The 25,554-nt window shown below is 37.2% G+C and overlaps 1 protein-coding gene across 1 annotated transcript in view; it reads left to right on the plus strand.

The window, feature by feature from the left end:
- The first annotated feature begins 185 nt into the window (after window positions 1–185).
- The window catches only part of CEP57 (centrosomal protein 57), a 40,452-nt gene continuing 15,083 nt past the window's right edge, over window positions 186–25,554 (plus strand). The window contains exons 1-4 of the mRNA XM_046684778.1: window positions 186–578; window positions 7,382–7,538; window positions 22,248–22,427; window positions 22,776–22,897. Of these exons, the coding sequence (XP_046540734.1) occupies window positions 534–578; window positions 7,382–7,538; window positions 22,248–22,427; window positions 22,776–22,897 (504 nt within the window). The 5' untranslated portion in view covers window positions 186–533. The remainder of the gene's footprint in view (window positions 579–7,381; window positions 7,539–22,247; window positions 22,428–22,775; window positions 22,898–25,554) is intronic.

Consider the following 25,554-nt stretch of genomic DNA (forward strand, 5'->3'; position numbering starts at 1 on the left):
CCGGAGTCGAGCTCACGCTCTCTCCGGCGTTTAGTCCAAGGAAACCGATGGAGTGTTTGAACTTCGCATTCGCTTTTATCCTATTTCAGTCATTCGATCCAATTGCCACCGGAGACAACTCAACCCCTCGCCCCCGTTTCCTCCTCGGGAAGGCCCGCCCCTTTGTAGAATCCCCTCAGAACCATCTAGTAGCCCGCAGCGTGACCCGCCCCGCAGACTCGGCTGCGCGCTACCTTGTGACGTCACCGAGGGAAGAGGCGGGTTCTCTCCTACTCCCGGAAGACGTCCGCTTTTTTGATTGGCTGTTCAAGACGTCCTTTAGGACGTGTTGCCCTTTCTGTGTGCGCTCGGAGCGTGGGTGTCCCTGTGGGGGTGTGTGGCTGGGGTTTCCAGCCCTGGCACTAGCCCCTTAGCCCCTTCCATCAGGGGTTCAGCTTAGGGTCGCCCCTGGCGGGCGACTCTCGAATCTTGAAGAAAAGCCCGAGAACTCGGACCGCTCCGGGGCTGCGGAGGTCGGCTGGGCAGGCGGGAAGATGGCGACAGCGTCGGTCTCTACGACTTCTGGTTCTCAGTTCTCGGTAAGAAGCGGTTGACGTTCGAATAGGCCGCAGGTCGGCCGTGGCACCTCTCTGCTTTTCCTCCCTCTGCGGAGCGCTCTTGGTCCGGCGCCTCACCCCATCCTGGGGAACGCCGTTCCCCGAGGTCGCCCCGTGCTACCCTGGCGTCCACTGCTCCTCTGTCGAGGCTGCTCCCTCCCATTGAAACAGGCCTGGTCCGGCTCCAGCCCCGGGACTACCTTCACCTTTCGGCCTGGCAGCCCAGGTTGCCGAACATTGCCTGGGCTCGCTGGGATGACTGTACCCACACGCCAGCTTGCGAAAACATTGCTCCTTTGGTCACGTGGGTGTAACGGCCTGTCTTGGAAAGTCGCCGAGACCAGGTCGGCGCGCTCGTCGGCTTCCTGGGTGGCTGTGGGAGAGTCGGCAGTCTCAAGTGCATCCTAGTCGTTGCTTATGCTGATCCCTTTGCCTGCAGCGCCTCCCCCTCCCGTCCTCCCAGTAAGTGTGTTTGGTGCTTATCCGACCCAGAGCGCGCCCTGCCCACCTCCCCCCCAGATTCCTGTAACTGCAGCGTGTAAGTGCCCTTTCGAGAGACGACAGGGGGAGCTGATCTTAAATATTGTTGTCACCTCCACGAGGGCCACCAGCCACTTCAGTCACTAACAGTTGTCGAATTGGAGTATCGAACGCTTAGCATTTTGGGAACCGCCGCATTAGGAATAGATCGGCAATAAATATGAGGAGGCTCAAGTTAGAGCCATCATCTGTTCATTTCGAAGGTGCTGAGTGGCTGGCATACTTTTAGGCTCTAAGATTACTCAGATGAATAGGATAGGATCCCTGCTTGGAAGGAGCAAAGCACCCAAGAGAAACTACACGTAATTAGATTATTACACAGTATGGTTTGGTAAACGGTAGCATACTGGAATAGCCTAGGCGGGAGTGATTAGCAGTGCTTGGGTAGGCTAGAGACAGTTTCCCGGAAGGGAGAAGGGAGCTAGCTGGGTGGCATAGGAATTGTAAATGCTTCTGGCAAGAACAGAAAAGGAAGGAGAAAAAGATACCACAGCCATTTTGGGGTATGTGCCTAAATAATAGGTGGTTTTAGGAAACTTGAAATAATTTGGAATGAGCAGAGGTAGCGTGGAAGTAGCATTGGGCTAGATGAATTGTAAAAGTAGGTAAAAACATGAACAAAGAGGGAGAGTGAGAGGAGAATATCAGGGTCAAGTTATGTCATAGAAGCTAACGGGGAGAAAATTTAGGGAACACTAAGCCAGCAGCGTCACCTTGGGGAAGACACACTTTTCCTCAGTTTCAGCTTTTGGTGACTTTGTCAGGATTTATGATAATGAGGCCAGAAGTAACCTTCAGGGTTTGGGCAGAATGAGGAGGGTAACAGGCTTGCAGAGAGGTCGGGGAAGATTAAGGACAGGGAAGGAATGAAGCAATTGGAGTTCGTTTAGGAATTAGGTCAGTAAAAGGGAAGATAAAAGAGGCACTGTTAGACTGTTAGGAAGAAGGATCAGTAAGTAGATGGATGAGATTATCTACATAGGAGTTGTCATTAATTTAACTTAATTGAGAGAAGAGGGCTTTTCACTGTGCTCAAAATGTAGCACTCGGAGACTGATCAAGGAATGCTCATAGATGTTGAATGAGTTGCACTCTCCCCCCTCTAGCTGAGCAGCGGTAATGAGATGTGGTCAACCCTTAGTCCTTGAGGTAGCCTGCACAGAAATTCAGTGGAGTGTTTAATAAGAAAGCATATATTTTTCTATGCTAAACACAGCTTTAAGTGGATTCTAAGTATCAAGGCTACACTGAGAATATCTAGGACCCTTTACAAGTCAAAGTATAACAGCCTTAATTAACTTGACCTGCTACATCGGAATATCTAATTTGGAAGTCATTATGTCTCAAAACAAAAAAATGACTCAGTTTTGCTTATCAGTGTATGAGAAGCGGCCCTGCTTAGACACTTTAACTGTCCTGTCAGAATTAGGCTGGCATTTCCAGCAGAATTAAAAAAAGCACCTTAGTTTAACAAACAGCTGATCGTAAAATAACACGAGACAAAAAGACCCTTTAAAATCTACAGCATGAGCTCAGGAGGCTATCATATTCAGATTTCAGGGTTGTGAACATTAACAATTAATATGCCTTCAACATTGATAAAGCCAGCCTGGAGCTAGCTGTGGTACATAAAGATGCTTTTACCAGGCAAGGATTTTTTAACAGGTAGATTCACAAATAACACAGTCTTGAGGAAAGAACACCATGCAAATCTCAAATGTGAACAACATGGAAGTAGGTGATACATTTGGTTGTTCTTTTAACTGTTTCTCTGAAACAGCAACAAGAAGAGTAACAACAGCAGGTAACATTTATTGAGTGATTGCTGTGTGTCGGTTCACCAGTGGAAAGCAGCAGGGAAACACGAGTGATTGGGCATAATGATATCAAAGAGAAGTACAGGCAGCACAGTGTTAAAAGAGAAGAATGTCTTTCCTGTCAGTTCTTTTTTATTTTCCCAGTAACCATGGTCAACACTCTTATGTCACTTTGGACTTAATTAATAAGCTGATCTCATAATTGTTCTCCCTGCTTTTTAGCCAGGCCCTTTAACCAACCTGCTCCATATTTCTCTTAAAAATGTTTTATGGGGCCTGGCCCCATGGCTGAGTGGTTAGAGTTCTGCATGCTCTGCTTTGGTGGCCCGGGGTTCCTGGTTCGGATCCTGGGTGCAGACCTACTGCTCTCACTAGCTATGCTGTGGAGGTGTCCCACATACAAAACAGAGGAAGAGTGGCACAGATGTTGTTACTCAGGGTGGTCTTCCTCAAGCAAAAAGAAGAGGATGACTGGCAACAGATGTTGGCTCAGGGTGAATCTTCCTCAGGAAAAAAAAAAAAATGAATATATCATAGATTTTATAACATTAAATGTAGAAGAGATTTATTTTGGGGAATAATAAAAATGGATACCTTCATGCCCCTTTTTGCATCTTCCTACTTCTCTCACACACACACAGACACACACCATCATACATTTTGAGATTATAATAATAGATAACTCTTATAGTACTATCTGGCAGTCATTGTTTTAAATACTTTTCTTATATTAATTTGTTTAATCATCACAATAATCTTAAGAGATTGGCATCAGTATTTCCATTTTCAAATGAACAAAGTGAAGCACAGAAAGATTCAAGGTTGCACAACTCGGAAATAGCAGAGCCTCTTGTATTTCTGTGTAGTAAGTATCTTGATGGGCTTTAGGGTTTGTTCATTAGTTTGTTGCCAGCTTTTATAAACAATCCTGTTGGGATCATACCTATGTGTTCCACATTGCAAAAAGTCCTCTAGAGCAGCAGTTCTCAAAGAGTGGTCTGAAGACCTTAGGGGTCCCTGAGACCCTCCCAGGGGCTCCACAATGTCCTTCCTTACCCAACTGCTTTGTGGGAGACCGGATTTTCTTCATATACATCACGTCCAACAGAGTGAGTGCAGAAGCAAGTACAAGAATCCAGCACCCTTTTTTTAAGCCAAGAATTAAAGAGATTTGCAAAAACCTAAGAGAATGTCACTCTTTTCACTAATTTTTTTGGATGATACAGTTCTTTTTCACTCAGAAATGATATTTATAGCACCATCTTGGGTTTATTATTTTCAAATTAGTAAATATCTTTAAATTTCCTCAGTTTTAATTTTTAATATGATAAACATCAGTAGATACAATCCATGTAAGTAGAAACTCTTTGGGGCGCTTCCATAATTTTTAAGAGTGTAAAGGGGTCCCAAGACCAAAAAGTTTGAGAGGAGCAGTTCTTGAGCAGTGATGTTTCAAAGAGCAGGCTCAGCTGTGGGTTACAACTCAGTGGTGGGTTATGGTCTATATTTAGTGACTTGGGACACATCATTTTTTCAAAAAAGAGGAGAGAGAGAAAATAGTTTGGCGAATCTACCTGAGAGTGAAGTTGCTGGGTTATCGAGTTACATGCATCTTTGGCTTTACTTGGTAATGCTGAATTGTTTTTGAAAGCGATTGTACCAATGTGCGTTCCCACCAACAGTCCCCTTTAATCCATTTGCTCTCTACCAGGTGATATTGTCTCACTTTCAAATTTTTGCTTAGAGACAAGTGTGAAATGGTATCCTTATCCTGCTCTTGTTCTCATTTGTGGTCCCCTGATCATTGGTGAAGATGCAGCTTTTTTTCCCCCCAAACTTTAGCCTTTTGTGTTTTTCTTCTTCTGTGAAATGCCTATTTGTGTCTTTTGCCTGTTTTCAACTGGTTTGTCTTTTCCGATTGATATATAGTCTGTCTTTATGTATTCTGGATGTTAATCCTCATCTTTTAGGAGTATTCTAAATACTCACTGGCTTGTCTTTCTGTATCATCTTTTGACTAATAGGAGTTCTTGATTTTAATGTAGTAAAATGTATTAATCTTGCGTTTTTGTAATTAGTGCTTTTTGGTTAAGAAATTCTTCCTGGGGCCAGCCCCATGGCCGAGTAGTTAAGTTCACACACTCCACTTTGGCAGCCCAGGGTTTGCTGGTTTGGATCCTGGGCACGGACCTACGCACTGCTCATCAAGCTGTGCTTTGGCAGCATCCCACATGGAAGAACTAGAATGACTTAGAACTAGGATATACAAGGATATGTACTGGGGCTTTGGGGAGGGGAAAAAAAAAGGAAGATTGATAGCAGATGTTAGCTCAGGGCCAATCTTCCTCACCAAAAAAAAAGAGAAATTCTTCCATATAGCTGAGGCTTTAATGGTGTTCTTCTATATTTTTCTCTACAAATTTTAAAGTTAGGGCCTTGCAAGTCCTTATCTTGCTTGAAATTAATTTGTGTGCTATGAGGTAGGGATCCAGTTTAATATTTTTACTTAAGATCCACAATTGTTCCAGCATTATGCTAAAACTCACCCTTTCCCTAATAGTTTGTAATTCTAGCTCTGTCCATATGTTTATCTCTATATGTGATGGGTGGGCCTCTGTTGCATTGTTGTATTCATCTCTCCGTGTGTCTATATTCACTGTCTTAATGATTCTCCCTTTTATTTCTCTAAGAGGGCAACTATCTTCCTTGTTCCTCGAGAGAAATGTTAGCTATTCTTGGTCCTTTGCTGTTCTTCAGTAGAAATTCTAGAATCTGCTATTGGAATTTTGATTGAAATTTCAAGTTCAATTTGGGAATAACTGATGCCTTTAGGATATTTAGCCTTCTATATGAATAACTTATGTTACTTCAGTGTTTTGGAACTTTAACATTTTTCAGTAAAGTTTTATAATTTCAGATCTTGTATGTTATTTGTAAAATTTATTTTTAGTTACTTATGTTTTTGTAAATTGCATTTTCTAACTGGAATATAGAATTATTATTGATTCTTGCGTATTAATGTTACTCAGCAACCATCCTAAACTCCAATTAATTGAAGATTCTTTGTTTTTTTTCTACTTAGATGATCATAATCTGTGAAGTTTGGATTCTTTTCTAGCTTAACATCTGTTATTTCTTTTCATTATCTTAATAGTTTTGTGTTGTTTTTTTGTTTTAAAGATTGGCACCTAAGCTAACAACTGTTGCCAAGTCTTTTTTTCTTTTTCTGCTTTTTCTCCCCAAATCCCCCCAGTACATAGTTGTATATTTTAGTTGTGGGTCTTTTTAGTTGTGGGTCTTTCTAGTTGTAGCATGTGTGACACCACCTCAGTGTGGCCTGATGAGCAGTGCCATGTCCCCATCCAGGATCTGAACCAGCAAAACCCCAGGCCGCTGAAGCAGAGCGCGTGAACTTAACCACTCGGCCATGGGGCCAGCCCACAGAAAATAGTTCTTTAATAGTGGCTAGATACTGAATTTTATTGAATGGTTGTTTTTCATTAGTTGATGATCATAAGGATTTTCACTTTAATGGAATGGATTGCATTACAAGCTATTCTGGTGTTCACCTAGTCTTACATTCCTGGAATGACCCTACCTTGATCATACTCTTTTCTCTTTTCTATATAGTTGAGTATGGTTTGCTAAATTTTTGGTTTAGAATTTTTAAAATTTGTTTATGAAGAAATAATGGCCTGTAATATTTCTTTCTTATATTGTTCTTATCCAATTTTGGTATCACAGTTGCCTCATAGAATGAATAGTCCCCTGCGCTGAAAATTATCGTGTGGAACATAATCTCAAATTGTACTAAATCCCATTCATGACAGAATGGCATATGTGTGGAAATAAAGTTTTATATTTATGTGTTTAATAAGCTTTAATGTTTTCTGTTTCCCTTTTTCTCCCCCTAAGTGTAAATTCTTTGAGGCAAGGACTGTGCCTGTTTTTCTGTCTACCACGGAGTTTTGGAGACTTGATAAATATTCAGGAAGCATTTAGTTGATTGGGGATAGATTAATTCAGTCATTTTATAGCAGTTTCTGATACTGTAAAAAGACAGTATTTACTTTCCTAAATGTATATTTTACAGTACATATTTTTAAAATACAGTATATTCATTGTGAGTACCATATTTGAGTATTTTTTGCAACATTTGTATTCATGTTGTGAGAACATTACTTCTTTTTTATATTGTCTGGCATATCGCTGTGTTTGGACAAATACGAAGCACTTTAAAAGTTTTATGATTTTAAAGTAATGATTGAATTCTGTCGTGTATGGTCAGTGGAGTCTGTTTTTTCTGTTGTCTCTTATCAGTGCAACTTGTGGACAGTCTAGTCCTTGATCGTGAACATTCATGTATCTATTTCCATGCTATTTGCAGTTTAACTTTTGAAAGGTAATTTCTGTATTATTGTTTTTCAGAACATCTTAGCCGACCCATCAAGGTCTAATGGAAGTATGGTTCGCCATTCCTCATCTTCATATGTAGTATATCCACCTGACAAGCCTTTCCTTAATAGTGATCTACGACGCTCCCCAAATAAGCCGACACTTGCCTATCCGGAAAGCAACAGCAGAGGTAACAGAGCCTAACAAAATAGGTGCTCTTTGTGTTTACTCACTGCCTAAAAACTCTTAATTGTGTCTTCCATTTATTTTAAAATTAGAGCAGGAGAGTACTTCCCCCTTCCTTTTTTTTAACTTCGTCAAAATATAATGCCTTTCTTGTGTTCTTTGATTGTTAAACATCATCATCCACCAAATTATAATGGCTATAATACTTGGAGTCATCTGTTCTCTCATCTCCAGTATCAGTCAGGAACCAAGACTTGTGTTTTTGCTTCTGAAATATCCCAAAAAGTTACTTTTTCTGTCTCTTCATTCTCATTGCTTTCATTCAGGCTCTTGTCATCTATTACACAGATAATTGTAATACACTGCTAACCAACCTCCCTGCCTCTGGTCTCCCTCTCATCCCCATTTAACAACATTTTTCCCATTTGCTGTTATCAGTCATCTTTCCTGCTTTAAAAAAGTTTCAGTACCTCTCCATGGCTTACATAACAAAAGTCTCAGATTTTTCATAACCTGCTCTCTCCCTCCCCTCCAGCTTCATCCCTAACCTCTCTCCGATTCTTTCTTATGCACACATTCTTTACTTTTTATACTTTGAAATAAATTTGTTCCTGGAACTTGCCATCTATATTAGTTTTCTTGCTGCCTTAATAAACTACCACAAACTTTTGTTGTTAGTGTCATCGAGTCGATTCCAACTCCTAGTGACCCTGTGTAGAGCGGAACCCTGCCCAGTCTTTTTGCACCATTGTCTCATCTTTCTGTGCTCTATCAGACAATGCTCCACTGCTGTTCTTAGGATTTTCATGGCCAGTTTTTTCAGAAGTGGGTGGCTGGGTTCTTCTTCCTAATGTGTCTTAGTTGGAAGTTCTGCTGAAACCTGTCCACTGTGGGTGACCCTGCTGGTATTTGAAGTACTGATGGCATAGCTTTTAGCATCACAGCAATACGCAGCTGCCGAGATATGACAACTGACAGACAGGGGATGTGGTTCCCTGTCTGGAAACAAACCTGGGCCACGGTGGTGAGAGCGCTGAGTCTTGACCACTAAACTACAGGCTCGCACCACAAACTTAGCAGCTTTAAGTAACACAAATACGTTATCTCACAATTTCTGTAGGTCAGAAATCTGGGTTGGTTCAGCAGGGTCCTCGATTTAGGGTCCTACAAGGCTGAAATCAAGGTATTGAGTGGGCTGTGTTCCTTACTGGAGAGTCTGGGAAAGTATCTGCTGCGAACTTGTTCCCATTCTCCGCCAGATTAGTTCCTTGTGGTTGTAGAACTGAGGTTCCATTGTCTTGCTGATTGTCAGTCAGGTCCAGTCTTTTTTCTTAAAGGCTGTCTGTCTGCATTCCTTCTCCTCTTTAGTCTCTGGCTGCATTCCCTAGTCCCTTACAGCCATGGTGGGTCAGGTCTCTCTTATGCTTCACATCCCTCTGACTTCTCCTGCTGCATCTTTCTAACCACAGCTGGAGAAAATTATCTGCTTTTAAGGACTCAGGGGATTACTTAGATTGGGCCCACTCAGATAATCAGGAGTAATCTCCTTATCTTAAGGTCCATAACTTTAATCACATGTCTGAAAGTCCTTTTTACCACATAACATAGGTATTCAGAGGTCTGGGATTGGGACATTAGGCATCTTGAGGCATCCATTCTGCTTTCTATACCAGACATGTCCTTTACAAGGTTTCCTCATGCTGTACCCTCTTGTTGAAATTTTTCTGTTGTAGAATTGTACTCTTTTCTTAAAGCCCAGGTTACATATTATTTCTTCTGAGAAGTCTTTCTCTCTAGCGGCTTCCCCAAGGCATACCCCTCCCGTATCCCCTCAGATGTCATCTCTGAAATCTCTTGATCCTTTATTCGTACCTCATAGCCTTCAATTTTTTTGTCAGAGAAAGGTGGGGGGGGCTGGTTTCTGTGTCTATCTATACCATACTGAAGGTGAATATCACTGGATTGAGACCAAAAAACACTTGAAAAGTATAATGGATCATAATGGTTATGCTGAGGCATTGCTTATACAGTTCACAACACCATGCTCTGAAGGGATAAAATAAGTTTATTTACTGTCTTACATATTATTTTTTCTCTTGTTGACTTTTCCTCTGTCTTTTTATTTCCCTTCTCTCATATTCCTTAAAGCCACTAGTGACACACACGCAGAATTTAGCTTTATTGCTAACACGCTGGGCTAAACATTTGCTGACTCTCTGCTTTGTGAATAAATCTGCTCCATTTAATTTTTCTTCTTTAATAATTTGCTTTTCAGTTTCTTTATGTAGATGTAAACATTAGAACAAGACATAATATTGTAGTGGAAGGATTGATATCTAATTCTTAGACATTGGTTCCTACTAGAACTCTGTTGCATGATTATTTTATTTTGTGCTTACTTTTTTAATACAAAGGAATTATTACTGAAACTTAACTGATTTTTACTCCACTGTGGGCTTCAGTTATTTTGTGCTTTTTTTAACGTATGTTATTTGAATGTTATGCAACTTTTATTTTTCTAAATTGCTGAAGTCTTTAACTACTGATTCTGATGAGTAGCACTTTATTACTTATTTTTATTAACTATTAAATTAATTAGCATTTTCTTTACCATAATCATCCTTGAGACACAGTGTCTTATAAATAAGAGGTTTCTAGTTAGCAAGTTGAGTAACCAGACTTTTGGTTATATTTATTTCAGCAAACACTTTGAAGCCCCCTTGGCTAGCATTTACATTGGTAACTTACAATAGGATATTATTATCTATTTAGTATTTTACTGTATAATCAGTCCACAATTTATAAAACAGTGTCATTCTGAGATTAATTTTTAAGATTTTTGCACTGCATTTCCAAGTTGAAACAAAAAGATTCCTAACCTCATTTACAAATGTATGTTTAACCTAAATGTGGCTAAAATATGACTTCTTTTATCTAGAGCATTGTTAGTAAATATAATTACTGTAATAGTAGTGATTAGTAGTAGATACTAGTATCTACAGCTAAAAAGAAGAATGAAGTGCAGTAGCATTCCAGATAAAGCAGATACATTTAATTTAGTCTTCACAGAAAAATTGTATAAGGTAGGTATATTCAAAATTTACAGATGAATAAACATCTCAAAGATGATTGCTTTAACATATTCAATATCAAAACGTTTTCTCTTTCCACTTTTCCCCTTATTTGTTCAGTGGACCCTCAAATATTTATTGGATGAATGAAGTCTTATTTTGAATAGTTGCTCCCTATGATATGATATGATTTTTTTTCTTTTTACACATAGTAAATGCTTTCTTCTCACAATTACTTTAGGGGGAAAAAAGTCTTGCTATTCTTCTTTAGTTCAGTTATAGTTTAATATATTTTCATTGAGAGATTACCGTTGCACTTTGCTATCTGATAATCACCTTGAAAATATAGTTTAATTAATTCCAAAGAAAGAGATAATTAAACTGTATCTCTTTAATTCTCATTTTCATATTCATTTTGAACTTTAGTTAGAAAAGTGAGCAAGAAATTTGAAATTATTGCTGCCTTCAAAAAATGTATTGTCTTTAGAACGCTTTAAAAAAATGATAACTAATATTGTTTGAAAGACCTTCAGTATAGCCCATTGCTCATGTCATTGTTCAGTACATTTCAAGTGATGGTAATGTCAAGAATGGCTTGGACATTTGAAGAAAAATAACTAACAATAAGGCGGTTCTACTGGGCCAGTGCTTTCTAACCTTTCCCATATCATATATGTATGGAAAATGAAATGGTATATGTACAGCACACTGAGATAAACTGATGGGATTGGTAGCTACTCGTCTATGGTCTTTTACTGTCCCAGGCCGCTCTTGGCCCTCCTAAGAGCTGAGAGAGAAAACGTCTTGGCATATCTTTTACAAATTTGTGGCACACCTGTTGGGAAGCTCAGCATTATTGTGACTAGTGGGAGAAGGAGTCAAGTTATTGCTACTGTGTTAGGTATTGATAACAATTTACTGCCCATCTGGTCTTCTGAAGCATTGGTTCTGAAATGTTTTGGTCGAGGAAATCATAAAAACCCCATTACATGTTTACATAAATATTTTAATGAAGAATAATTCTTTTCCAAACTAAAAAAAGATACTACAGAGACTGACATTGTTTTACGCTTTGTAAATATGTTATATCTGGCTTAATAGAAGATAGCATGATTCTCATATCTACTTTTGCATTCTGTTTGTGGTGATAAGTTGTTTTGACTGAAGTTTGTGAAAAAAATCTGGGCCTACACAGATAGGTAATTGGAAAAGAAGTATTTTAATAGCCTTTTCAACAATTTGTGGATATTCTTCTTAGATACTACACTAAAACCTGGCAAATGGTAATTTCTTAAAATTTAGTCACAATGTGGAATCTGCAAACATCAGTGAATTTTTCATACCCAGAGACCTCAAGACCACCTACATGGTTGGAGATTAACTAGGACTCTCAAGATTCAGAAGCAGTTGCAGTTACCCCTATAGTTTATTACAGTGGAATATGGAGAAATCCAGATACAGGCTTCCAAAGTTCTCCCTCATAGAGGTCACACAGAAACACACTGCTTCCTCCATATATGCAGTGTTTCTGTCCAGGAAAGCCCAGTTAAAACTCAGAGTCTAGGGATTTTATTCATAGCTGCCCACACAAACACTTTGTGCCTGCAGAACAAGTCACAGTATTCACCATAAAACACATTTTTTACACAAACAATCTAGGCAGACTTGTGTAGCAGGATTCTGTGCCCTAGGCATACAAAACAACCTTATCAATTAGTAACAACAAAGGGAATATCCCAAAAGCCAAGTTTTCAGGGGTTAGCCAAGGTTCAGGCCTGCTGTGTAAACTTTTCTTTTGCATACTGTTACATTGAAATCCACTTGTCTGTTTGAACTTTGAATGGCTTTTACCCATGCATGATTTTTATTGTATTGACTTATACATGCTTTCAAAATTTGACGTATTTCATAATACAATATTTAAAAATTCCATTTGTTATCACTGATCTCAGTAGAAGAAAAGCTATAAAGCTCACAGCACAGATTAACATTTTTTTAGAATTCTGGTCTTCACTTGAATATTATCATTGGCAACAACTACCATCATATCTTTGAAGTGACCGACTTACATCATTCATTTTCAAGAAAATGACTGCTAAATACCTCGGTCTCAGTGGCCACGGATTATCAAAAATTCTTTCCAAAAAGATGATGTTTCTTTGAAGGAAATAGTTCAGCTCACAATTTAAACATCTGTAGAAGTGCTTTTCATCAAGACCATTGCCTTTTGGTATGTACTTTATGGATGTGTCCTTCCCATTATGTCACACGATGTTAAATAGATGTGAACTCAAGGTTTGAGATTTAATGATTTTTACGGCTTCATCAAGGACAACAATCAAGTGGCTTTGTGTTTCCTTACTGGGAGTGTTATGGCAGTGAAGAGTACAATGCCGAAAGTTATAGTTTAGCACCACTGCCTTGATTTGTGCTAAAATTAGCAGTTTTACCCAACATTTCTTTTACATTGTCATCGCACATATCAATGGAGTGAAAAGAGCAAATAAAGTCTTCATAGTAGTATGAAAATAGTATTGATCTCAGACCCTGGGAAAGGTCTCATGAACCCTGTCTTCCCATGGGCTCATGCCCCACACTTTGAGAACCAGTGTAATAAAGGATATGAATACATCTAGAGTAGTGTCTTGTTCATGTAAATATTTTTCACCAAGTGTAGGAAGAGAGTGGATAGTAGCTTCTGTTTTAGAATCTAGATGATAGCTCCTTGAGGCCAAGGACTGTCTTAATTATCTTTATATTCCCACCTTCACCTTGCAGAGTGCCTTACAAATCGTATGTGTTCTATAAATGTTTGTTGGACTGAAGTTTAGGTCAGAAATTAGTCTAAACTGAAGCAGTGCCGGATGGAACAGAGAACAGTAGACTGGTTAAAGAGAGATTTATTCATATTTTGATGTGAGCAAAGAAGAAGATGGAGAAATCTTTGAATCCAGGGTTTCTAGTGTGGATGAATGATGGTGTGATTAAGATAGATTACAGGGAAAATAGGGCATTTCCAGGAAAGATGATTAATGTAATTTTGACTATATTGTATTTGAGATGATGAGTTAAGTAGAGATTAATTGTAAGCAAATGAAGATAAAAGTGAAATGTAAAAGAGAACTCTGCAATAGTGAACTCAGGATCATCAGGGATGCAGTAGTGGGTGATGCTCTATGAGTGTGGAGGGGCTTCTCCAGAGACAATAGAGGGAGAAAAGAGTTCTGGAAAATACCACTGTCTAAACACTGAGCTAAAAAAGTATGAATGGTTATTCAGAAGGGTAAGGAATGACCAAGACAAAACAATACTCGCAAAATTGAAGATGTTTACTAGTGATCTGTTTTTTTTCTTCCTTAATCTGCCACAAGCCTGTGCTGATATTTTAACGACAGAAATATTCCAAACAACAAATAGACCCAACTTTGTTATTAATGAGTTAGTATGGAGATCTCCTAGGCTTACTTTATCCCAAGTACATCTTTTGAATGAATGACAGACTGGGTTTGAGAACTACATGGGGAGTCTTCCATTCTTGTAGTGCTTCTTGATGTCACTAGAAAGTTTCCAAACTTTGCAGATTAGAATCACCTCAGGATCTTCTTGGATTTTTTTTCCCTGCCTTTCATTCCAAATATTGTTTTTGATTTTTTGATTTTTACTTTTTTGGCATGGGATGTTCCCTGGGCATTGGGACTTTTGAAATCTCCCCATGTAGTACAGAAACGCGGTAAAGTTAGGGAACCACTGACTGTTACGCAGAGGATGAATTAGTAAGATGAAGTTTAATTTTGCTAGGAAAAGAGAATTGTCTGCCAGTTGTCTTCTAATTGATGTTTTAACTTAATACTCATGGAGACTTTCTTAGGTATATGTTTAGTCAGACATCTGAGTGCCAACTATGTGCCACACGTAGTGCTTAGCATTGGAGTTTCAATTATGAGTAATAGGTTGTCTCTTCCCCACCAGGAGCTCATATTTCAGGGATGAAAGTAAAGTTTAAGGAAGACTCATTGTCTCCTTTTGACTCTACGTTTACCAGAGACATTTTACACTCCGATAATCAACTAACCAAAATGTATTTAATTTTGATTGTGTATGCTCAGGAACATTGTGGGTAATATGAAGGATTAAAAATTTTAAATCTAGGGGGCTGGCCCCATGGCCGAGTGGTTGGGTTTGCGCACTCTGCTGCTGGTAGCCCAGTGTTTCGTTGGTTCGAATCCTGGGCGTGGTCATGGCACTGCTCATCAAACCACGCTGAGGCGGCATCCCACATACCACAACTAGAAGGACCCACAACGAAGAATATACAACTGTGTACTGGGGGGCTTTGGGGAGAAAAAGGAAAAAGGAAAAAAGTAAAATCTTTAAAAAAAAAAATTTTTAAATCTAGGGGCTGGCTTAGTGGTGTAGTGGTTAAGTTCACGCGCTCTGCTTGGTGACCCTCATTTCACGTGTCTGGATCCCGGGCATGGACCTACACACTACTCATCAAGCCATGCTGTGGCAGTGTCCCACATAGAAAATAAAGGAAGATTGGTACAGATGTTAGCGCAGGGCCAATCCTCCTCACCAAAAAAAAAATAAAAAAAATCTCGTCTATGCTTTGAAAAATGAATACATACAGTATTGTGTTTCAATATGGCACTTTTTTCTTTCAAATTTTAGTTTGCTTCATATTTCCCACTGTATCTTTCTCCAATATATGAAGTTAAAAATCTCCAAATCTTCCATTGTTCATTTCCACATAGTGATTTACACTCAAGGGTCTTTCTAAGTAATGTGGTAACTTGAACATAAATGGCACTGATGCATGACCTCATAGATGTAAGGGCAATAGAAAAGAAGAGAAAAAGCAGGGGCTCACTCACGTACTTTACCAAAGGGAAAAAAAGCTTAAGATCCATCACTTGGTCACCTAGAATGTTTTTTAACTCAAGAAAGCAGACATGTTTGTTTGAAAACTGAATATTTATAAAACTGAAAAACTATGCCAAATATAACTTGAAATGAAGATATATAATATAAATTATTTAATCATCTGGATCCAAAAATCTCCAATTACAAAACTAGAAAATAAGATGAAGTTTGCCATATTTCTTTTATGAACTTTTATATAAAATTTCATTTTTGACATAGAAATGTATGTGTGCATGTGTACATTATGTGTTCATATATGTTTGAATAGTTAGCCATTGGTAGAATAAAATCATATCTTTATGATAAAACTTAAAAAACAACATGCAGTTAATAAAAACTTAAGTGATAGAAACTTCCAATCTGAACTAGCTTTGGCAAAGAGGAATCTTTTTGGTCCACAGACATGCAAGGGAGGATTGAACGACCAAGAACAGGAAGGCAGTTATACAGATGCACTTCAAGAGCATTAGGAACCAGGAATTCGAACATGACCAGCACTTTCTCCCCATCTCTTTTTTTCCTCCTCCTAGCTAGCTCATTTTCTCTAGCCACAGTCAAATTTTTTCCACATATCAGGAACCCTGACTACTGATAGCTTGAGTTTTAAGTTGAACTAATTCTGGCTTCAACTTTTTGGACAGAAGTCCAAAAATCCCAAGAAGAGAGCTGTTGTCTGTGCTTTAGATGAGTGTTCCTTGGGTCAGCCAGCTGTGGCCAGATTTGTGAGAGGGCACTAAAGTGACACATTAAGTATAGTGTAGCCATGTTGAGATAAGGGGGAATGCCTGGGAAAGGAGGTGTATAAGGCAGGCAAACAGCTTCAAAGATATGTGCTATACTTCGTGTAGTATAATATGAAAAAGCAAAAAGGAAACGAAATACAATGAGAAAAGTAGGATGACATTTATCAGGTATGATGACAAATGTAATCGTGTTAACTCAAAAGAGAAATCAATAAATGCTTTTTAAGCCAGACCTAAAACAGAATGACAGGTTAAAAGTAAAAGGTTGGCAAAGACATTAGGAACGTAGTGTATAAAGGATGGATGGCAATGTTTCTATCAGACACAATAGTATCAGAAACAAATAGCAATTTCATATAATAATAGCAACAAATAATACATAGCTTAAAAGCTAGAAAGGGAAATACCCAGTGCCAGAAATAAAATTAATTTAAAGCCAAAGCACTATGGAGGGGACTAAAGCCAGAAGCCTCAGGGGCACTATTAGGAGTCTTGGTATTAGATATAAGCCTTAGGTATTGGGGTACAGTAGGGGAGAAGCTGGGATTTTAAATCTAGGTACCGACTGGAGAACAAAGTTTTGGCCTATGTGAGGTAGCTTCTGGAATAATGCTTCCTTTGGAAAACTGAATGATGACACTAATTGAAGAAAGGGAACTGGAACAACTCAGACCCCTGGCCTGGGCAAGAGGCTGTTAATAGAAAATTCACCTCTGATCAACCTAGGGCCTGTTCTGTGTGCTCACTGAGGTGTGTATACCAAGTCTTAAATGAGAGAGCTCTATAGTGTTACTCAGTGGAAACTCTTACTGCTGTGAATTGCGTTTAAAGAGTGATATGTGAGAACTGCATTTTTTCTTTTACTAGAAGGGTTCACTTATATAAAGGATGGCCACATCCTGTCAGCTAATAACAGATCATAGAGCTATAAAAATAGGAAGTCGAACTGGTACAGAACTAGACTGTAGCATAACAGAAAGTTTGGAGATGCAGGTATATATAAGAATCCACTATAAGATGAAATTCTGGAAATGTCTGTCTTGGCGTGGAGAAATACTCATATGGTCATGCGTCTCTTAACGATGGAGATACATTCTGAGAAATACGTTCTTAGGCAATTTTGTTGTCATGTGAACATCAGAGTAAACTGAAGCGGAACAAAATTTGCCACCCTAAAATGTGTCTCTTTAACATGAGGATCATTTGGGGCTGATTATTTTTAAGAAACAAAAAACTCAGAAGTTTTCCTTGTTACCTTCCCCTTTAACTGCCTAAAAGAATTCAGGTAAATAAACCTGTCTCAGGAAGTGAGCTGTCATCTTAGCATAACAGGAACTAGTATAACGTGGTCCTACTGTGGACCTACTCCTCCTCTAGGGAGGAACCTAGAAAAGCCTGTTTGTTGGACTCCCCTCTGTGTTCTTCTGTTTCTGTGTGGCCAAACACTTGTTTTCCAAATGTTTGCTCCTTTTCACCTGTCAATTCCCTTCTTTCCCTTTCAAGTCCCTTACTCTCCCCACCCCCAACATCTTCTTTTCTCTTTAGCTGAGGATGGTATTTAAGGTGTGGCTTTGAACATTTTGGCAAGTTACTCGTTTTCCTGGGTACTATATGCTGTATGGTACTAATCTTGTGGAACCACCATTGTATATGTAGTCCGTCATTGACCAAAATGTTGCTATGTGGTACATGATTGTATATGAATAAGTGTGATATGAAATAGTAAAGGTAATCCTATTAACATATAAAAGTATACAAAAATCCAAAAGGATTTCAACAAAATGTTTATAATTATTGTAGCAAGATGGTAGGATTATGAGTGTCATGTTTTGCCTTTTCATTCCTGTTTTTTCTAAATTCTGCTTAATTTGCATTTATTCAATGATTTTTTGCAGAGGAAAACAGTGAAACATTACATATTTAAACTTATGGATTACAGTACTTGGAAGGAAATTAATGTAATATAATCTTAAATACTTTTATTATTCAGCAAGAAAAAAATGAAAATACTTAAGCATTAATTCACATTTGTTAAAGAACCAGTAGGACTGAGGAAAATGGGAGAAAGTAATGTTTGGCTTCTGTTTTGAATACAAATGCTAAATATTCTAAGAAACTTATTAGAAAGATTTTAACAAAATACTAAGATTTTAAGGAAAGAACATGAATCTGTTATTCAAAAAATTAGAAATAAGGAGAATACAGTAGATGATCATAGAGACTTTTCAGTTCTCTATTAATAAATTTGGGTCTCCTAATAAATTTTTTTAAACATAGAAAAGGTGGGGGAAATGACTGGAAAAGAGATTTTTTTTAAGTTGTCAAGGCTGCAGTAAGGCTCTAGTCCCAAATACTTTTAGGGAATCTGTTTTGAGAAATGATTAAATAAATAATCTCCAAGGTATACAAGCCATTCTAGAATACACAAAAGGAAAGTGTATATCCCACCCTGAGTCTTTTTGTTAATCCCTGTGATACAGAGTTGCTGACATGTAGAACAAAAATGGAGTGTTCCAGCCAATTGCAATAATAACTGCTAATGTAAAAATAAAATACTAGCAAAATCATACACTATCACCTATGATAATGAATGCAAGAAATGTTTGCTGTTACAAAGTTTTATTTTAATAAATACTCTTCAGTGGTTTAAAGAGATTAAAAAAACACTCAAGTGATATTAAAAGGCATTTATTAATTTTCTCTTCCTATTACTTTTATTACCTGTCATTTCAGTTGATTTTTTTTTAGGTTTCTAGATGTGTTTCATGTATGAAGTCTTTCTATTTTAGTCTTGTTGCATACTAACAAGAATAAGCTGGCTGAAAACAGACACATAGATCAATGGAAAAGAGTAAAGAACCCAGAAATAAACCCACACTTATAGGGTCAGTTAACTTAGAACAAAGGAGCCAAGAATATACAATGAGGAAAGGACAGTCTCTTTAGTAATGTGTTGGGAAAACTGGACAGCTGCTTGCAAAAGAATGAAACTGGACCACTATCTTATACCATACACAAAAATTAACTCAAAATGGATTAAAGACTTGAATGTAAAACCTGAAACCATAAAACTCTTAAAAGAAAACTTAGGCAGTGAAGCTTCTTGACACCAGTCTTGGTAATGATTTTCTAGATTTGACATCAAAAGCAAAAGCAACAAGAGCAAAGATCAACAACTGGAACTGCATCAAACTAAAAAGCTTCTGCAGAGCGAAGGAAATCATCAACAAAATGAAAAGGCAGCCTTCTGAATGGGAGAAAATATTTGCAATTCATATATCTGATAAAGGGTTATTATCCAAAATACGTAAAGAACTCATAGCTCAATAACAAAAAGTAAACAATCTGATTGAAAAATGGGCAGAAGATCTGAATAGACATTTTTCCAAAGAAAACATCAGATGGCCAACAGATGTATGGAAAATGCTCAACATCACTAATCATTATGGAAATGCAAATCAAAACCACAATGAGATATCACCTCACACCTATTAGAATGGCAGTTATGAAAAAGACAAGAAATAACAAGTATTGTTGAGGACGTGGAGAAAAGAGAACCATTGTGTACTGTTGGTGGGAATGTAAATTGGTCCAGCCACAAGAAAAATGGAATGGAGGTTCCTCAAAAAGTTAAAAATAGAACTACCATGTGATCCATCAATTCCATATCTGACTATTTATTCAAAGAAAATGAAAATACTAAGTTGAAAAGATACATACCCCCTCCTCGTGTTCATTGCAGCATTTACGGTAGCCAAGATATGGAAACAACCTAAGTATCCATTGATGGATAAATGGAAAAAGAATTCGTGGTGTATATATGACACAATGGAATATTATTCAGCTATAAAAAAAAGAGTGAAATCTTGCCATTTGTGACAACATGGATGGACCTTAAGGGCATAATGCTGAGTGAAATAATTCAGACAGAGAAAGACAGATACCATATAATCTCACTTATATATGGTTTCTAAGAAAAAGAAGCTCATAGATACAGAGAATAGGAGGTGGGGGTGGGGGATGGGCACCATGAGTAAAGGGAGTCAAAAAGGTACAAACTTCCAGTTATAAAATAAATAAGTTATGGGGATCTAATGTGTAGCATGGCAACTATAGTTAGTAATAGTGTGTTCATGTTTTAAACTTGTTAAGAGAATAAATCTTAAAAGTTCTCATCACAAGAAAAAAATATTCTGTAACTGTATGGTGATGGATGTTAGCTAGACTTATTATGGTGATCATTTCACAATATATGCAAATATCAAGTCGTGTTGTACACCTGAGGGTAAAATAATGTTGTATGTCAATTATACCTGAATTAAAAAAGAAAAACAAAGCTGATTATGTTATAAAATGTATCAATTCCTATTTTAGGTCTGTCACATCCTAGGCGTTGAAAAATCGGTGAGTGAATGAATTGCGTTAATAAAGGAAAAGTGCACCTTGTTTTGAGTGAGAGGCTTGACTTAAAAGCAGTTCCTCCTACCTATTGTATGGTTTACATGAAGTTTCATTTAAATCATTGTTTAGACAAAATGGTTCTGAATACTGAGTAAGAATAATTTTGAAATGTTTTAAAGATTTATATAATGTGGGGAACTGGCAGTGTTGATAATTTTAATAATTAAAATACTGGCATAATATTAATGAAACCAGAATAAAAGTAAGTCCTGAAGCTGTCTTAGGTATATATGTGTAAGTAATAATTATATCTGTATATATATATATAGGTGCATGTGTGTATTTGGTATATGATAAAGTTGCCGTTTAAAGTTCTTCCTTCGATACATAATTACCTTTTATTTGACTTAAACAATTAAATGTAAAAATGTATGAAACTGTATGTATAATAAAGAAAAATACAAAGTTTATCTAATCTTGAGGTTACAGAATAATGTTCTCCATATATAAACAAAGAGCTTGGTGGGAAAAATTGTTAGATATAACTAAATGAAAAGTCAGAACATCTGTACATCAAATTAACAACATCAAGACTGAAATTAAAGACAAGTAGAGTGGAAGGAGGAAACTTTTTCTTAGAGAAAAATGGGCAAAGAAATTCATAAAAGATAGAAAAATTCATCAATTATATATATAAAAATACTTTAATAGAAATGCAAAATAAAATAACCAGAAGTAGCATGTGTTTCTTGAATTGAATGGTGGAGATATTGTGATTAATATTGGTCTGTGTTGGCAAAGCCGTATACTTCTGATGAAAGTGTAAATTGACGTAACTCTTTTTGGAGGTACTTTACTCTGGTTCAAGAGCCTTTCAAATATGAATATTCTTTGACCTAGTAACTTAATTTTTCAGTTTTTAATTATTGATCATAAGGAAATCTTTTAAGACTACCTCATTGCATGAGGGAATGCTCATAGTTTCATAATGCTAACGTGAAAAACAAAAATTAATTTTGATCTCAATTTATTTTACACATATAGAAAATGATTGAAAGCAATAACCAAAAATGAGAATCAATATCTCTTGGTAGGTTGTAGGAGTATCAGTTGTTGTTCTCTTCGTTGTATTTTCCTGTGCTTTCTACAGTGAATATGTCTTACTTTTATAATCAGAAATTTGGGGGGACAGTTGAAAGAGTGCTAGTGCTTTTTGTGCTTGACTATTTTTAACTCTACAATTGGATTCTACATATGATTCTATTAATAAAACGGAAAAAGATTGATAGTTAATAATGTACTTTGGGTCAGCTATATAAATTTTGTATAATTAGCTAAATATTTTTACCATGGTAATTTGTTCTTTACTTGAGAACCTAGCATATTTAGATGTCTTTAAATAGATTTTTTTAAAAAACAATTAATGACATAATAATTGGCATTTTATTGTTCCCGAAGCGTGATCCTCCACTGGACCCACCCATCTATTTAAATTTTATTTAGATGAGTTTATTTTTCAGTGAACTTTCTCCATATTTATTGTTATCTTACTTTATCCATGTTTGTGTTCGGCAGCCATATTTTCTGCTCTGAAGAATCTTCAAGATAAAATTCGACGCTTAGAACTTGAAAGGATTCAAGCAGAAGAAAGTGTGAAAACCTTGTCTAGAGAAACAATTGAGTATAAGAAAGTATTGGATGAACAGATACAAGAAAGGGAGAATTCAAAGAATGAGGAATCAAAGCACAATCGAGGTTTGTCTAATTATGGAAGAAACAAAACACTGTCAAACTAAATATTGTAAAATTACTGTAAAAGAAATTCCATGTTAATGTTTTCTAGTGGTCACTGTCTTCAGGCACTACAAAATTGCATATATTTGGTGCATTTTGAGGAGCAAGTACTGATGTCGTGTTCTATTTACTGACTGAATTCGAGGCGGATTGTACTAGCAAATAGAAAGAGAATGACTTAGGTCAGCTGTTATAGGGCTACTGGAAAGTATTTATTGTCTTCACAGTAGATTCAATTCCTGTTAAACAGCTTGTTAAAACTGTTCTATGAGTGATCTAATTTCTGCTTTTCTTATGTATTCTTTTTAGAATTGACATCTCAGTTGTTAGCTGCAGAAAATAAATGTAATATTTTAGAAAAGCAATTGGAATACATGCGTACTATGATAAAGCATGCAGAAATGGAAAGGACGTCTGTCTTAGAGAAACAGGTATAGTACCTCACAGATTCATTCTCGAGAACAGTTAGTTATGGGGAAAATTAGACTGATATAAAGACCTTTTTGCTTAGTGAGGACTAATGGTGCTGTTATAATAATCATTTCTCCTTTTATCTTAAAGTAACCACTGGTAATAGTACCAGCAGTTCACTTTGAATAACTACCAGGGTAAGCTTTGAGAAAAATGTGATTTTTGTTTTCAGCATAGCTTTCAAGAGAGGTTTCCTTTTTGGGTAACCGTCACACACATACTGCCCCGTCCTCTGCACACAGCTTTGGTAGCTTCTGCTTTTGAACGTATAACAGTGTAGGACTGAAATTACTCAGCGTCATTTATGGTGTCTGAAAGTTTGATTGGCCTTCTTGTTATTGCTGTATTTGGTAGTTTTACTTAAATTGGAAAAATACTATACAGTTAATTGTGTGGTCTTTTTCCAAGTCCTGTTAACTTCTTTGAGTCTACATTATAAAAAATAGAAATAATCATATGTACCACTCTACCTCTTGAATTTGTTTAAAGGCTCAAGTGAGGTAGCAGATTCACAGTTCTTGAACAACTCTTTAGAATTGCATAACAAAAATATTTTACTGTGTCACACTAGAGGTATTTTTACTGAAGTAACTGCCCTGTTTGTGAGAGGACATCTGCAACATCAGTCTCAAATAGATTTTTTAAAACATACCTCTTTTTCCTGTTATGAATCTGGAATTTGAATTCACCATGAGGACCACAATTTCAGGGCATCGTGACTTTATTATGCAAAATTTGGAGGTCTGTATGCTTAACGTTTTGTTAGATGCTCAGCAGTGTGAAAGGGAAATTATGTACTTTCTGTATTCAGTCTGCTTTTGGTCAAACTTGGAGATATTAGACTTAAAAGAAATATTTGAATAAATGCATGACAATACTTGAGAAAATATTTCAGTAATTAATTCCCATGTGTCCCTTTACTATGCTATTGAGTTTATTTCAGTGGCCATATCTTTTTGTTTCTAATTGAGTCTTCTTCAGTCCACCTACTTTTTTTATTTGAATGTGCTATTACTTTGGTTTTTATTCCTTCCCTTTATCTCTTTGAACACTATAAACAATTCTCAATTTCTTTTAAATTATCTGATGTTTTCAGAGTATCAGTCTTCTCATTTGTTACGTCTGCTGATTCTCCTTTATGGTTGGGTTTTTTTTCCCTTATGAGAGCTATATATATTTTATGGTGAACACATACTCTTTAGAGTTGTCTGCCCTGGGAATTCCATACTTCCTAAGTTGTGTGTGTAGCCTTATGAGGCAGTTGTGGATTTGCCTTTCCTGAGGCTTGATGGGTTTCACTGTTTCTGATCCAGATTTATGTTAATAGGTTAAGATTCTTGCATCATGCAGATGGTATATAGCCTGAGATTTTATGTCATCTTCCCAGTATATCTTATTCACCAAGCCTCCAAAACTGCCTCTTGTGATATTTGGCTTCAGTGTCCCTTCACTTGCTTTTGAGTTCCTTTATCTTTTTTGCATCTACAGATTTCCCTTTCTTGCTTTGAAACTTGCTATGTAATAATTTATTATTATTGCTGTATTGTCTAACACTGTTATGTGATAGATGGGGTGGGGAAGGGGGGTGATCAGTTCAATTTGCCACATGATTGGAAATGGCAAACATTATATACAGTAATAAAGTAATTCTCTTCATTGGGATATTCCACTTCTCAGGTTAGAAAGCATCTGTAAGACAATAGTAAGATGTCTTGACTAATATATCTATTAGACATATATACTAAATGTCTTTGAATTACAGCCCTGTTTCATTGGGAAATTTTAAATAGCCTGTTTAATAAGAATAGTTTCAGTAACTGGAAATAAAATATGATTTGTACCAATTTTTAACTTAATGTATTCTTTAAGAGCAATAACTGTCCACTACAGTGAATAGGAGGGAGTTAGTAGTTCACGCAAATTTCTGAGAAAATTGTTTTCTATTACTTTTTCCTATTCAAATTTCTATTAGTATGATATCTGTTACCAGCCCTGATGGTCTAGTGGTTAAGATTCAGCGCTCTCACTGAGGTGGCCTGGGGTCATTTCCCAGTCAGGGAACCACACCGGTATGTGTCAGTTGTCATACTGTTATGGCTGTGTGTTGCTCTGATGCTGAAAGCTATGCCACTGGTATTTCAAATACCAGCAGGGTCACCCATGGTGGATAGGTTTCAGTGGAACTTCCAGACTAAGACAGACTAGAAAGAAGGAACTGGCTGCCCACTTCTGAAAAAATTGACCATGAAAACACGATGAATAGCAAGGGAGCATTATCTGATACAGCACTGGAAGGTGAGAGGATGGTGCAAAAAGACTGGGCAGGGTTCCACTCTGCTGTACACAGAGTCGTTAGGGTTTGGGATCAACTCAGTGGCACTAACAACAATGATACCTATTGCTAAAGACTTGTGTATAAAGATATACTGTTTACAAGTTCAAGTACTTACTGTTTTGGTTTTTTACCAGTAGACCACATTTTAGCATATTTCCACTTCTTATTCTGGTTTAATGGTTTCCCATGTGACTATCATTACTTACATCTAATAGGAGGCAGTCTTTTTAAATCCTTGACCCTAACGCTAAAAAAGTAATAATAATGGATGTTCTGCGTAGA

The sequence above is a fragment of the Equus quagga genome, chromosome 14, assembly GCF_021613505.1.
Source record: "Equus quagga isolate Etosha38 chromosome 14, UCLA_HA_Equagga_1.0, whole genome shotgun sequence".
In the NCBI taxonomy this organism is placed as follows: domain Eukaryota; kingdom Metazoa; phylum Chordata; class Mammalia; order Perissodactyla; family Equidae; genus Equus; species Equus quagga.